This window comes from Lepisma saccharinum, chromosome 2 (assembly GCF_977018435.1).
Source record: "Lepisma saccharinum chromosome 2, izLepSacc3.1, whole genome shotgun sequence".
NCBI lineage: Eukaryota > Metazoa > Arthropoda > Insecta > Zygentoma > Lepismatidae > Lepisma > Lepisma saccharinum.
In genome coordinates, this window is record NC_139230.1 from 139,961,998 (window position 1) to 139,978,828 (window position 16,831).

At 38.2% G+C, this 16,831-nt stretch overlaps 1 protein-coding gene across 2 annotated transcripts in view; it reads right to left on the reverse strand.

Annotated features, from left to right (window-relative positions):
- Positions 1-16,831, reverse strand: part of LOC145984519 (uncharacterized) — a 141,628-nt gene that overhangs the window by 2,716 nt on the left and 122,081 nt on the right. For both annotated transcript variants that reach the window (XM_083118176.1, XM_083118175.1), the window contains exons 9-10: positions 12,342-12,526; positions 3,898-4,044 (exon numbers count right to left, since the gene is read on the reverse strand). In XM_083118176.1, the coding sequence (XP_082974302.1) occupies positions 3,898-4,044; positions 12,342-12,526 (332 nt within the window). The remainder of the gene's footprint in view (positions 1-3,897; positions 4,045-12,341; positions 12,527-16,831) is intronic.

Below are 16,831 nucleotides of genomic sequence, written 5' to 3' on the forward strand. Positions count from 1 at the left end.
AAACTGCACAATATATTTCAGTTCTGTCTTTATTTGTTCATTTGTACACATATGAAAGTATGACATACTTGAATTACAAAAGAACATATCCATTGTTACTATTATTAACAAGCTCAAAATGAAAATGTCTGTTTTTCCCTCTGGGTATTATGCAATGGATCTTATAAGATGGGCTATAACTCTTAAACCTGAGCTATTGGCTAACATACTTCACTTTTACATGTAATATGAGAACAAAAGAACATGTCCACTATGTACGACAATTAGGCTTCCAGGGAGAAATACTCATATTTGAAGATTTCCCCAAAAATATTACTTTCAAAAATTTTCACTGATTTGAAAATTGTGGGGGACGAGCATCACATGTCCTCAAAGAGTGGTCTTTGTCATGCTTCCCTGCAAATTTAATTCATCCAGTGCCCAAAGGCTTGACACTAGAAGTGATTTTTCCTGATTTTTTTTCCACGTGAGGTGGCAATGCTACTTTTCTTGTGTATCATTATTTTTTCCTCAAGAACTATCAACCTATTTTCAATGAAACTTTGCATGGTTGTAGACATACTACATTTTTCATTTCATTTGGTATATTCCTGTAACTTTCATTATTGGGAGGTACAGTTCTGTTCACATAAAGTGGCACAGTTGATTGAGTTAAAGTCCAGCTTCAGAGGCGATTGAGTGAAACGGTACATCCAAAGCAAATGCTCAGGAAACACCACCCTGCAGTGTTGTTTGCTACCAAACTTTATAACCACTTGCAGGAAATTTTGTGTGTCATAGAGCCAAAGAAGAGAGTTGCTTGAACGCTTACACCATAAAAATTAATGCATTGGACTGTGCACTTCTACAATGAAAGGAATGTGAAAGGTGAAAAAAATCGTGAAACAATGTCTTTGAAACATACGCACGCAGTACCGACACCCGTGGTGAAGTGGATATCACAACATGCTATGATGCCAGGTGTCTCGTTCAAATCCCGGCAAGGACATAAGTGTTCTTTGTGAGTGTCCCTTCAGCAGTTTCATCATACCATCACTCATCCTCATTATTGCGATTAGCCAAAAAAGGCAGAAAAACAGAGTAATATAAACCAAATCAATCAATCAAAATTTAAGATCTCTGAATACTAAAATGTAACTAAATGCCTTAATAGCCAGATTTGACACATGTCACATTTTCGTGGCAGGATGTAAAACGAGGAATTCTCGATTTTTGGATCATACTGTGACTCAGGATTTTTTTTGAGATATGTGTTTTGAGTGCTACATGAGCTTTGAGGTATCTTATTAGTAGTTAGTAAAGACTAATTTGATTTTGGGGGAAGGGTTAAATTTCCCTCCAAAAACAAGTATGGCTTTTACATAAGAATATTTTTTCTCTGAAAGTATCAGCAGCAAGTGTGCAATATAGACTAGTCTGTACTGAACAAAATGAGCTAAAATTTGTAACATTAGCATTCATAGCTTTTGAGATATAACATTTTACATTTAAAAAATTGTGTTTTTAGATCCCAGGCTTACAGCGTAATTCGTACCTTTGTAGTTTCAGAGAAATACATTTATATTTAAAACCTTACATTTAAAAAAAAAAAAAAAATCGCACTGAAAATATGCTCAGTGAAAATCTGCTTTGGCATTTAAGAGTTAAGGATTCATGAAATATTGATTTGTATTGTCATAACTGTAAATGTTTCATTTTCATTGTATTTTCTATCCTTTTAAAGTGCAAAATGCCGTGAATTAATAATTAAAAGGAACATAGAAATAGCACATTCTCATTATTTTACAATTTTATATGCATGAAAAGAGATTAGGATGTAAGGATACATAATTACTTCTTTCACAAAAAATTAAATTTTCAATATTAGTATGTATGCCAAAATTCAAGGTGCCTAACATCAGAATCCACATGATGGAAAATGGAAGCTGAAGAAACTGACTGATATACTGCATTCAATTATAAATTTAAATAATTCAAAAAGCCTTCTCCTGTGCTGGTACATCTCCCTCCACAGTAGAAAGAGAAGTCAGAAGTGTGCCAGGAAATTATTCAAAAGGAGGATTATTGACCTTTTTCTTTTAGGAACCCATTATATTTTTTACCATATTAGTCTGCATTAGTCCATTGTAAAAATGGAAATCAGATTACAGGTAGGTAGGTTGCAACTCACACCATTCCCTTGAGTGTGTTGCTGATAGTGGCTCTGGCAAATCAAGAGTTTTGCAATTTTCACATTTAGCACAACAATTTCTATTAGCTTTTCAGAGTTTCAAGCAACTAACTTTATAAGCCTTCAAACACCATTAGCACAAACACTAACAATACACATGCCTATTATGTAACTGACACCATGCACTCATCTAATTATGGCTAAAAAGAACAACACATTAACCCTCCGCACTAACTGCCACCTTTTTTGAAATTTTGAATTATTTTCCTTACCATCACAATAATGGTCTGGAAAGCACTAGGTAACTCATCTACACTATACCCACGAAAACATAGAGGCGTTTGTGCCTTTTGTGCAGCATTCCTTCAGTTGCATACATGTCTTTGAAGTGACAGGTCCCCCTTTGGCGGCACTCAGTACCATGCGCGAGAACGTTTCCTATCTTAAATCATAGCATTCCAGCCACCAATGTGCCGGAAATAAGAAGAATGAAACAGTGTTACATGATTCAGAATGGAAATTTTTAGAATGCAAAAACCATTGCATACGAAATGTTAGTTGTCAAAATAACGATATTGAAAAGTGGCAACATTCGGTTCCTTTTATTTGAGTCAATATGGCTTTTTTATGTATATCTCGTAAGAGTAAAAGAAACATATTTAGATTTTAAAATTTTTAAAAATATTTTGTAAGTTTCTTCGAGTTGTATTTTACACATTTGATTGATTTTTCTGCAAGTATTAAGATTTTGATTGAGAATTTTGGAACAAATAGTTCCTTTCTAAGCCCACATAAGTTGTACGATTTCAGTTTGTTTTGAAAAATAAGTTTATTTTTTTTAAAAAATACGTTGAAAATTTTGTGAATGGCGAGTTAATTTTTTAGTTCCTTTATTGTATGGCAAAGTATTAATTATTTCCAGAATAATGTTTTGGTGTATTGGCTTTAAGATTCTAAGCTTGTAATTCTATGAAACACTTTCATTTTTTATTTTATTTCTTTTAATAGATAATAAAAATGTCCGAAATGGACATGATTGCATTTATGTATATTTAGCCTGATTTCCAGTAACTGCTAGTGTAATTCAACATCGATTAGCATCAATAATTCATGAAAATAACCTCGGTTTTCCTAGGGTGGCACATAGTGCCGCACGTGGGACATTCGTGCTAATATGAGGGTGCAGATGACGGAGGGTTAATAAATGTAATGCAAGCAGTTCATAAAATGGAAAAATCTACTTCAGTGTATCTTCGGATGACAGAAAGATAACACTTTTTGGAAAACGATTAACACACTTCCATTTTAGTTACACTGCCATGAATTAAATCTAACACCTGCCTTGTTCAAAGTTCAATCATTTGAAGACATGTGAAACTCAACAGTAGAACAACCTATTCGTTTCTTTTCTTTTACAGTTTTTGTTTTAAGTCCACTTTATGCACAGATGGGCTCATTGAGACTACACCTACAGTTTCAAGTGGGATCTAGTGAAACAACTGTGTCACACTATGCACTTAATATATCAGTAAAATGTGGGTGATGTAATTTTCAGCAAAACACTCCAAATTGGTAGCTTGTACAACAAATGATTTCAAAATGATCTCAAGTTAAAATTCTCAAGATCAGTAAACAAGAGTATGTACAGTTTCAAATATTTGTCACTATTTTGCTTTGAAAATAATTTTCATATTACAAACCCTAGTGGTAGAGTATTTCATACTTACAGATACTTTGACAGGGTCTTGCACAAACCTCCAAAGAATGTCGCAGCAGTTATTGAAGATCGGAGGATGGTTCTTATACTTTGAGATAGTGTAAGTCAATACATGAACCACATAATTGCTTTTCAAGTCACACTTATCATTCTGACACTAGAACAAATAAAGATTCCAGTTTTTTAATTCTTTTCTTTCTTTAGAAAATTTACAATCGTTATACTACATATATATTATAGCTAAGTATGCATTACCTAACACCAGTGACATTGGTAATGGAAACTATCATTCCAATTCAATCAATAATACCACCAATATTTTTTTTCCAGAGTTCCAGGTAGCCTGGGAGGAGGGTCTACAAGATGCCACATAAATCTTTTGCAGTCTAAATATCTTGCAAATTATGAAAAATGTGTATTTTTAATAAATTTATAATACATTGTGTGGCAAAAGTGGATTATTTGATTAAATGACAATGACATAAATATTTTAATATTCTGATCAGCTCATATTGGAACCTATGAATATTTTAAAACAAAACCCTCATAGATTGAAACAACTGTCATGAAGGACTTCTATATTAACATGCATAAACAATGTACTTCATACTTACTGATTTTATTATGGAACATAAGAGCATCCCTTTGTCTTTGTGAGAGAGAAATGGAAATTTCAATCAGAGCAACGCAATGTACTATCAGATTAAAAGTTATGGAGTTTAGACTCTAATTTAAAATGAACTAGTAGACCTACATGAAAATGATTTACATCAAAATTTAGGTAAAAATTAGCATGTTCTGTCACTACCACAATGTCTGTTATACCAAGGAAAATGCAGGCTCTCAGTGTGAGTGGTGTTGTCACGCTTAACACAGATCTTTACTCTGTTGAATAAAATATTGTGTAAAATCGGTTCTGCAATGTGAATTGATAATGATAGTGGATTTTAAAGACACCTGCAAAGGGCTTCAAAACAAGACCAAGATTATATTAGTGGGACTACCGAATACTAAGGAAAAGTTGTTACACAAAATTCACAAGAACTTATTTTGCCCAATTTAAAAAATCTGAAAATTAAAAAATGTATTTTAAACATTTCTACCTGCACTGCATTAAAATTTCATCATGACCAGATCACAAGTTTTTTATTTATAAAACTTCAAAGGGAGCAGTTGTTTCAAAAGCACAAAAAAACGGCACATTTTTATTCTCACAATGATAAAAAATCAAAGGTATACTTTAAAAAAAAAATGTTAACATGGCTTAACACAGAACTGAATAGGCTAAATTCTGATGTAACTCATTTTTACATAGGTCTACTGGTTACAGTGAAAGAGGAGGAAGTAAACAGATGGAAAGAGGAAGGGGGTGGGAGGGAGGGGAGGAGGGAAGGAGGGAGAGAGAGAGAGGGAGAGAGAGAGGGGAGCGAGAGAGAGAGAGAGAGAGAGATCTTCTGTCTTTCTCTCTCTTCCTGTACTTTTTAATTAGAGTCCAAACTCGGGTATCTATAATTTTTAATCTGATAGCAGGCAGTAGTGGTGATTCGGAGCCAAAACTGAGGGGAGGGCAAGGACAGTTTACTTTCTCTTGGTAGACAAGGCTTAGCATTGAGATGCCACAGTGCAGAGGCAAAAAGTAGCAAAAATGGAAGGGGGGGTTTTTCGCAATGAACCCCCTAATCGCTGCCATTGTGTGTATTGACAAGACACATTTTTCTGTACTTATGTGTTACAGTAGTGGTTTATTAATAATGTGTTTGTTTGGTTAAACAAATTACATTATTCAAGTGTTGAACCAGATAATCAAAAGATGAAGTGAGTAATTACAAAACAATTTATCTTTTCTTAGTCATTTTGAAAAGGTTATGGACAACCACCTACACAATCCATCACACATAAATTCACAGAAAAATAATTAATAACAACTTCCGTACACAAATGAACAATGTGTGGGCATTTTCTAGATATAACCAGGCATTTTCTAGATATAATCAAAGTGTTTGATGCTGTCAACCATGAACTGCTTATGAGTACACTTAACTGGACCAATATGGGATTTCAGTAGCAGTAATAAAAAAATCTTTGAATCATATCAACCTGCAACAAGACTCTCTTCCGACGCATCAATGTTGGGTACTTCATGGACCCACTGCTGTTGTACAGTCACGGACACTGCCGGGTTGTAACGATTCCATTGAAAATCAATGCATTCATTACAACCCGGCAGTGTCCGTGACTGTACAGCATAAAGGTTCCCATTGACAGCATGGCCATCTGGTATGAGTTCCCAGAACAATGGACCATCGATATTCCACCATATGCACAACATGACATTCTTTTCAAACCATCACTTTTGAACAAGCAGCATTGTTTTTTGCCGTGGCCACAACCACTACTTACCACTGGCAGAATAACGTAGAAAGATCCACTTTTCGTCACCTGTGACAATTTGATGCCAAAACCTGTTGTCCCGTGGATTTTGAAGCAATTATTAATGGATTGAGACTCGTCGTTCATTATGAAGTGGTGTCAACTCTTGTGAAACAAATCAAGGCCATCAAGAGACAAAACCCATTTGGTGAAGAGAGTGAACTACAGTGCTTTGGGACAATCCAACCTGTTGTGTCAGTTGCCACGTACTGACGCTTGCATCGGCTGTCACGTGCTGTAGCAGGGAACCAGTTTCCCACATTGGGGCTTGTCTTCCACACTCATGTCCCCAGATGATAATTGCTTGAACCATTTCTGTGCATCCTAATTTTCACTGTGCCCTCATCTTCCACTACACAAATTCCCTCACAGCACTTGCAGCTTTCACCCTTTCTTTCCAATAATGTCACAACAAGATACGTACGGGTAATTTGTTGACCTCTATGATGGACCACCGTAATTGCACTGTGCCTGTGTGAATGTATGTACCAGTTGGCATGCATGTCATGTGCCCATTGTGAGGTGCTCGCTCGGCTTCACAGGCTTTTTCTCCGGCTTCACTGTTTCCCATGTCAAAATACGAATGAACTTTTGACTCAAACTGGTATTTGAATGACTTTACTCAAAACTGTAAGGCAGTAAAAGAAGCAAGTCTGCTGATGTCACGAGTGTTCTAATCTCAGGATTGTTGCTTATCCATTTGCATTTTCTGTGAGCCATGTATCTAGATATAAATATGTGACCATTTCATATACCATAGTAGGCTAAGTATGAATTGGATGTGGAATAAAGATGACCCTCGTTGGTATATTTTAGGTTTGAAAGAAGTTGACAGATGTACAGTTCAGCCCCCCCCCCCCCAAATTCCTTTCGGATGCTAAAGATATTTTATTTATTGATTACCTTCACAAGGGTACAATAATAACTGGACAACACTATTCCAATCTCTTAAACTGACTCTTCTTCTATGGCGCTCCGGTCCGTATTCGGTCCATGGCCTCTCCAATCTTCCTCTTCCATCCCGTCCTATCCAAGGCTGCTCTCTTCCAGTTCCTAGTTCTAAGCAGTTGTACTGCATCTGCTCCAACCGCTTCTTCCCATCTGTTTCTGGGTCTCTCCACTGATCTTCTCTATCCAAAACTTCCTTGCATCACCTTCTTGGGGATTCGGCTGTCATCCATCCTGATTATGTGTCTTGCCCACTCTAACCTTTTAGCTCTTATGTAAGCTGAGATGGGTACATCTTTGTAAAGTTCAAGTAATTCCTGATTGCCTTTTATTCTCCAAATATCTTTCACTTGTATTGGCCCATATATTTTCCTCAGTATTTTCTGTTCAAACAAATCAACCATTTCAGCTGCACTCTGATTAAATGCCAACGTTTCACTCCCATATATAATTATGCAGGAATTAGGGTTTCATACAACGTAACTTTGGCTCTATGGTTTACTCAATGGTAGTAATGAGAAGTATGCTTTATTGGCTCTTTGTAATCTATTTCTTACTTCTATCATCTCTTCATTTTTGTCTGTGATGAATACTCCTAGATAAGGAAAACTTCATACCACTTCCAATTCATGTTCTCTAATCTTTATATGATTTTCCTTTGACTTTGCTTTCTTTGTTTGGACTAATTTTTTTGTTTTATTTGTGTTAATTTGTAATGCAATTTCCTTCCCTTTCTCATCTAGTGTTTCCGCTACTTCTTTAATTGATCTTATTGATCTTTCAATGATATTGATGTCATCTGCATACCCAACTATTTGGGTCAGCTTATATTCTAATGTTCTTCTTGTATCTATCATTAGTTTCCTTATCACATATTCCAGAGACAGATTGAACAGGAGTGGTGCCAAGCCATCTCTTTGAGACCTTGTTTAACTGAAAAGCTCTCTCCCATATTTGCTTGTATCTTCACATGTGCTTTGGTGTTCTGCATCATCATTTCTAACTAAATAACTAACTCTCTAGCCTTCTTAAACCCGAAGGTTCATGGCTGCAGCAACAGAGGCCTTCCATTTGTACCTATACTGAGCAAGATATATATATATATATATATATATATATATATATATATATATATATATATATATATATATAATTATTGCAGTTCATTTTATCACCTTTCTTAAACACAGGAACATTTCTACCAATCAAATTAAATCTATAGGTACTCTGAATGTACTCAATAAGTTTCCAATTTCAGTTCTATCCATGTAGTCATATGCTTATTTAAAATCGACAAAGACTTGTGTTATTTCTATGTTCTCTTCCCAACACTTCTCCAGTGTATGACTGTGTGTATTTGATCTATTGTAGACTTGCCTTTTCTGAAACTGGCTCGGTACTCTCCTAATGCTTCTTCTGCATATGGTTGTAGTCTTTCCCTAAGCATGCTTGTCAATATCTTGTATGCTACACAAAGCAACGATATTCCCCTGTAATTTTCACACATTTGTTTATCCTCTTTCATGAATATGGGGCAAATTATATTCTTTTTCCACTCATCTGGTATATGTTCTAGGCTCCAGACTTTGCATAGGAGTAAGTGTAGGGATTCTAACAACTTCTTCCCTCCATATTTCCATATTTCTGCTGGTATCCTGTCTTTCCCTGCTGCTTCGTTATTTTTTAGGTTTGGAATAGCTTTTCGAATTTCTGCTAGTGTGGGTGGATCTTCTGATTCTTCTGACTCTTCTTGCCTACTTGGTCTCATTTCTTGGTCCTTATTTTGGGGTTATGTTGTTCAGTAACTGTTCAAAATATTCAGCCCATCTATTTAATATTTGCCTTTCATTCCCCAGTAGTTTTCCCTCTTTATCTTTGCAGATGTTTTTTTTTTATTTGAGTTGCTGTTTTAAGTCCACTTTATGCACAGTAAGGCTAATCGGGACTGGACCTACAGTTTAAAGTGGGATCCGAACCACTTGTGCCTCCACCAGGTATCGAACCCGGGACCCCTTGATTACAAGGCAATGGTGCTACCACTGTGCTATGGGGGAGGCCCGCAGATGTTTCTTCTTGGTTTAAATCCTTCCCTTATATTCTTTATTTCCTTGTATGCTATGTATGTATTTCTTTGATTAAAGTCTTAATTGATATTATTTATTTTCTCTGTTACATGTTTTCTTTTCTTCCTATGACATATGTTGTACACACTTTTTCCTAGCTCTTCCAGATTTTGTTTCTTTGCTCTTGTTGGTCTAATTTGATTTTTATTTTATTCCATATTTCTTCCACTTCTTCTGTTACTTGCATGTTGGTTGTGCCTACTTGTTCTAGTTTGTGCGCTAATTCTTTCTTAAACCTCTCACTATGTATATTTTCTGTCAGTTTCTTAATATCGTACTTCTGATTCGTTTCTGTTTTGTTTCTTTGTGATTTTGTTATTCATCCTCTGAAGACTACTTTGACTTGGTAATAGCCTGTTCCGCAACTGGCCCCTCTGTATGATCGTACATTTATAATGCTTGTTGCTCTCCTTCAATCTATCAAAACATGGTCTATTTGATTGTTGGTTCTTCCATCACATGATCTCCATTGTTTTCTGGAGAACATTGTGGATGCTATTATCATATTTTTACTAATTGCCAGGTAAATGAGTCTTTGGCCAATTTTTTTAGAATATCTATGTAAACTGTGCTTTCCAATTGTTTCGTTATAAATTTCCTCTTTGCCTATTTGTGCGTTCAGGTCGCCCATTATCATCTTTGCATCGCTGGATGGCACACTGTCTATTGTCTTTTCTAGTTTATCATAGAAGTCATCTTTTCTTAATTCTTCTTTTCTTCTGTAGGTGCATAGACATTTATGATGGTTACATTAAAGAATTTAGTTCTCATTCTTATTTTACATATTCTCTCATCTATAGGCATAAAATCAATTATGCTCTCTTTCATTCTTCTCTTTACTGCTTCTTTATTTCCTTTCTTTTTGCCACTGCTGTATATAACATGTGTCTTTGTTTCCCATATATCATTATTTGTCCAGCTTGTTTCCTGTAGGGCAGCTATCTGTATGTTATATTTAATCAGTTGGTCCGTGACTATTTTCAGGGCCCCTGGTTTGAGAAGTGTTCTGATGTTCCATGTACCATCTCAATGTCCATATCCTTTCACCTTGGTTGTCTTAATTTATCTTCATCCTTTCGAGGCTCTGATTGTGGTTTCGTAACTGTTGGAATTTTTCAGGGATGAGTTGTCTGCACAGCGCCCAACCCCCAACCTTGGGGACCAGGATTTTCTTTCAGGGTTTACTCCCTTAGCCTTTGAATTTCCCCTTCTCCACAAGGCAGTGGTTTCCCTCTTCTCCCAGGAGGGTGGGATGCCTCTTTCATCTCTGCCATTCCGAAGGTTTCCTTCTCTGCCACAGATGCCATTGAGGTCTTCACCGTATCCCTGGTAAGGGGCCAGATGGACCAAGGTTTTTTAAAGAGGTTTCCTCCTCTAGGTTCCTCCGCCTCCTCAGCCATTGAGATGACCATCCATCTTCTTCCGCCTTTGGAGCCGTTGACTGTTAGGTTGCTTCTTAGTCTGGCTCTTTACCCGCTAGCCTGCCCCGCCTGGGAGACCCTGCAAAGTAGCTATGCTACCGCCGGTATAGCCTAGAGGATCATCAGAGCACGCAAGCCCTACCACCAACTACAAGGTCCTGCAACCACTAGGTGGGGCTTAAACTGACTAGATTTAAAAAAAAAAAAAAAAAGAAGAAGAGAAATGACCTGCTTTGCAGAACAGAAAATCAATTTTCATCACTACAATGCACTTGTCTATAAAAATATTTTGGCAAAGGAAAAATTAAGGGATATGAACCATGAATTGTTGGAACATACACACTATTTCCCAGATGTGGGTTCCTCAGACTTCTATGTCTTCCTAAAACTTAAAATCTTCATCACTTGTCAGAATTTTTAATCAAATCAATTGATTGATTTGGTGTTTTAAGTCCACTTTATGCACAGTAAGGCTAATCGGGACTGGACCTACAGTTTAAAGTGGAATCCGAACCACTTGTGCCTCCACCGGGTATCGAACCCAGGACCCCTTGATTACAAGGCAGCGACGCTACCACTGCGCCATCGGGGAGGCCCTTTAATCAAATCAAAAGACAATTGCAGCTGTAGAGCAGTATTTTGCACACTTTACAGAAAACCACTTCAGGGACAGTCTAATGGAATTGGAACACCAATGGAATAAATGTATTGATCTTAAGAGAGAGATTATGTTGAAAAATAAAAATAATTTTGAAATTATAAATTTGTTTTCTATTGTTAGGCTGATAACTTTTCAGATCGCCCTTGTATATATATGCTGCTATCAACTGCATGTATCAATATAACAATTCCACGATATTTTCTTTTTAAAGTTAAATGAAAGCTTATAAATGAAATAAAATCAAATCAGATACAATATACACTGCTTTGGTCTTACTCGCACGTGTCATCTTCTTAGATCAAATAAAACTCCTCCTTTTTCTCCTGCATGACATTTTTCTGATGTACTATTCTAATCATATTAACCTATAGTGGAAGAGAGCCTCTCCTGTGTTTTAGCCTTTTGTGGGTGAGCACTTTCTAGGCAGGCACTTCTCAAAACTTGCAGAGAAATGTGAAAAAAATTGTAGCTCGAGAGCTAAAGTCATTTTTTCTTTAGAATGATAAGGTTTTTAGCAGAGGAGAAATTTACACATTGGACCTCTCAATAATGGAATTTAAAGGAAGAAGAATAAAAAAAAATGTTATTTGGCACACTCCTGCAATTACCACAAGGAGACCAAAGTGAATTTTGAAAATTTAGCAGCAGCACATTCCCACAACTATGCAAAGTTGTGTTGAAAATGGGCTGACACTTGGGAAAACAAATAAAAACAATGTATAAGGATAGCAGGGTGACTAAAATTCCATAAAATGAAATTCCCTGACTTGTACCTGCTGCTTTAGTGCGTAAGCTCCCTACCACTGTGCTTAGGAATAGCTACATAAATTGCTCTACATTAAGTAATCTCTTGGTACAAAATGGAACTTACCATCCAAACACTACATTCTGTTTCATTCCATTTCTGCATATTCAGTAGAGTTCCCGTGCACAGTGTCAAAGCCTCCAAACATGGCTGAGACTGGTTACCACGTTCAACTACATTATACATGACTTTCAAGCCACCCGATTCTTCAATTAGTTTTGAGAACTTGGGTGACACGCTACTGGCAACATCTGGAAAATAGAACAAAAATAATTTGAATGGAAATGAAGTGGAATCCTAATTGTTGTGGTGAATTATGCATTATAGAGTAGGGTACACAGAATTATTTTTTATAAATTCAAAAACATATAGTGTGCTAAAGTTGCTTCTTGCTCCTAAATGTCTGCAGAATAAAAATCAGGAATTTTATTCAATTTTCACCATGCCTCATTGGAATTAAAGTTTTACTTTTTGATTTATGTGGTTGAAATTGTACTTGACTGATTCAAATTCAACACATATAATTAAATTCACAGGAAAATATGAATAAATTAGCTTTCTGATAATCTACCTGATACAATGAACTAGATACAATTGAGGTTTGGTACAGCAGTTTTCAGAAAGTTGGAGGGGAGTTGAAGGCAGGAACCAGGCCAGCCTGGAAACACTTGACATAAGACTGGGCTCATCTTCTGAAATTTCTGTCTCACTACTCCTGTTCCACTTTTGCTGGACATGAAAGCCTGTTTGCAGGATGCCTTGGAAATGGTACAAGTAACTCAATTTCTGATGCACTGAGTGACATCTCATGTCATTTCAAGCCATGGATATTTTCCCCTGACATTTGACTAAGTTTTCTGCTTCCCATAGTGTCCTGCAAATTCAGAATTGTGAAGTGACATGAGATCTCAAACTCACTGATGCCCATGTCTTGACTGTTTCCTTCTCAATGTGCTTCCATCCTTCTAACCTTTTGCCTAAAACTTCTTCATCATCAACCTAGCAATTTTCGCTTTACATTTCCTATTCCCAAAGAATTGCTCTTCCTTCAGTTGCTTCAGTACATGAGATAACAAACTGTCTCTAGTTTGTTCTGAAATAAGTTTTATGTAGCCTGTCAGGATAGAGTACTTCAGAATTTCCATTCTCCTTTAAAGCAAAATGGAACAATAACACATTGTTCTTTTCATCTGCAGAAATGGAATTTTTTTCAGGGAAATTTGCATTCCCTTACTATTCCCTTCATCTGTTATCTCTTTATCTTTATCAAGTTTGCAAGTACATAATGCACTAATGTTTGGCATCTCTTGAACTTCGAGATCATTAGAATTCATTAATTTGCCTGCATCCTTGTTCATAAGACTTCCTAGGGCCTCCCCGATGGTGCAGTGGTAGCGTCGTCACCTTGTAGTCAAGGGGTCCCGGGTTCGATACCCGGTGGAGGCTCATAGTGGTTCGGATCCCACTTTAAACTGTAGGTCCAGTCTCAATTGTGAATTTTTTTTCCAGTCAACTTGTGAATGTGGGTTAATTTCTTGCTCTCTGATTGGCTGTTAGAAAGTTATGGTGCTCTGATTGTGAGAATATCTTATTTCCTATTTTCAGCGCAAATTTGCTGCTTTCTAATCTAATCTAACCTAACCTAACGTACAGCGCAAATAAGATATTCTCACAATCAGAGCACCGCAACTTTCCAACAGCCAATCATAGAGCAAGTAATGAACCCGCATTCACAAGTTGACTGGAAAAAGAAAAAGCACGTCCCGATTAGCCTTCCTGTGCATAAAGTGGGCTTAAAACACCAAATCAATCAATCAATCATAGACTTCCTGCCAGTAGTGGCTTCTGCCTATTCATACACACCCAAATAAATCTGTAATGCAATTATTTTTTATTATATTTATTCACTGAACATAACTCCTTCAAAACATCAAATGTTCCCACACTGCTTCACCTGCCATTTGCATTGCTTCATCAGTGCCTGCAGTTCTCCTGTATAAACAGCCCATTCGCAACAGTTGGGAAGACTAAAAGTCTGTCTGAGGATAGCAAATTTGGCACATTCAATAAGAATATGCCAAACACTTAAAACAGCGTTACAAACACGACACATTGGAGGGTCCAGCCCTGGTAAGAATAACTTCTTCTCGATGAGAGGGACAGGACGAGGAGCACCATGCACCTGTGGTGGGCTTAATAGCATGGAACTTGTTGCCCATCTCCGCGTCCCACTTGGCCTGCCAAATGTCAAGAAGGTAACAACAAAACACATTCTGCAGGTTGATAGCTGGCAGCAAGTGGACAAGAATGTCGCCGTCTGCATCAGCAGACTTGGCGGCAGCATCAGCTGCTCCATTCCCCTTTATGCCCACGTGACTAGGGACCCAGCAGAAGTGGACATCAGCACTGGCAGATAAAGACACAAGCTGTCAGAATATGTGCTGCACTACTGGATGCCGGGAATTCGGCAAATGCAGAGTCTGCAAAAGGTTGTTCGAGTCACTGCAGATAAGGACATTTTTCAGGCCATTGACATCAGCAAATACGTCAGCAAAATCCAGTGTCTTGAGGACGGCGTGCAACTCTTCCGTCTAGACGGAGGAGGCAGGATGTAGTGAATAACTGGAACTTTGAAAGTCTAGGACGAAAGTGCAACTGACTGATTCGACTGTCTTGGACCCATCCGTATAAAATACGTTAAAATTGGGGTGTTTTGCGCGAAGCTCTAAAAACCACTGCTGGTATATAACCATTGGTGTTACTGCCTTTGGAAGAGCAGTCAGAGAAAAATCGATAGAAGGTGCAGGAAACTTCCAGCTTGGGAGAGGTGGAATGAGTGGAGAAACGCCAGGAAGATCACTGTCAACTTCTAGTGTTGACAGAATTTCATCTGCACACACACCGAATGGTCGAGTTGCACAAGGATGTAACTGGTACAGAGCCAGCCTTCTCTCATCGGAGACTGTAATTAGAATGAGCAGCTGTCTTTGCAGAAACAGCGACGGCTCAGATGTCTTGACATACAAACTTTCGACGGGACTGGTGCAGAAAGCACTGGTACATACCCGGATACCAGCAAGATGAACAGTGTCGAGAATTCGAAGGAAAATGAGGCCCAGAAACCAGGCCTTATGAAGTACAGGGAAGATTTCCCCATGTACAGGTCAGGGTCAAGATGGCATGTACGCTGACGACAAAAGTGGACGCACATGGATTTCTCAGATAAGAAGGTGAAACCAGTTTGATAGGATCACTCAAGCAAACAGTTCATCATCAGTTGGAACTGACGAGAAGCTGAAGGGAGATTCCGTGAGCAACGAAAAATGGTTAGGTCATCCATATACACAGGCACGGGCATGCTTAATGCGGAAATGCTCGAGGTTTGTGGCACTGTGGTTCCTGTTGAATCAATCTAAGGCACAATTGCGGTCCTTGATTGCTGCACTGATCTCCGCAGTCCACCATGGGACTGGGCGTCGCTTCGCAGGCTCACTGGGATGTGGAATCTAGGCATGTGCTGCATCAAGGACTCATGACACGAAGATATCTAGGGCGTCGATTACGGCAGAGTTGACGCAAGATCGATTTCAAGGTCCACTGCTTGCTCGAACACACCCCAGTCAGCTCGACTGAGATGCCAATGAGGGAGCTGTTCACGTAAGTGTTGAAAATGTTCAGAAGTGAGAAAGAGAGGGAAGTGATCACTCCCACAGAGATCAGTGTGAATGCTCCAAGAGGTGGTAGGAGCAAGGCTGGGACTGCAAAAGGACAAGTGCAATGCAGAGCATGTGATTGAGGACGGACTGAAATTTGACAATTTGACCCCGGGGCTCTGTATAAATGGAGCCCCACAAACGAAGGTAAGAATTAAAATCACCAAAAAGAACCACAGGAGATAGGAAGTTGTTCGAATACAGAAAGGAGGCCCTCAAGAGAGAATCAATCGCTCCTCCCTTGTGATATATACACAACACACAGATATTGGCTGTGGTAGATGAACTCCCATGGCAACAGCTTAGAGGGAGGTGGTGAGAAAGAGTGGATGGAATCTCGAATACCGATTGCTACACCACCATGTGCACGACTACTCTCAGGAAGCTTGTCGGTGCGGTAAAGCATGTATCCGTTGAGAATCACTGATTCATTTGGGCAAAAATGTGTCTCTTGGAGACAAATGATGGCAGGGTCAAATTCGGATAATAAAATTTGCAGTTCCTCGAGATGCATGGGGAAACTGTTAAGGTTCCATTGGAGACAAAGAGGCCATGATGTAAGGTTTAGTGTGGCCTTCTAAGGCATACTCTATTTGATATCCCTGTTACCTTTGTAAATTCCTCATCCACGGTGTTGTCCTCTATCATGTCCTCAGGCATGGACACAGAGGGGGATGGGGATGGGGGAGTGGTGATGGGTGCTTTCAGTGTCCAACGGGCAGCTTTCAGCTGCGCTTTAAGTCTCAGAGTGGTGGATGCCACCCTGACTGGAGAGCTAGTCAACTTGAGAAAGTATTCTTTGGTATAAACCTGTTTGAACTTCTTATCTGTGGAGCGTGTAGT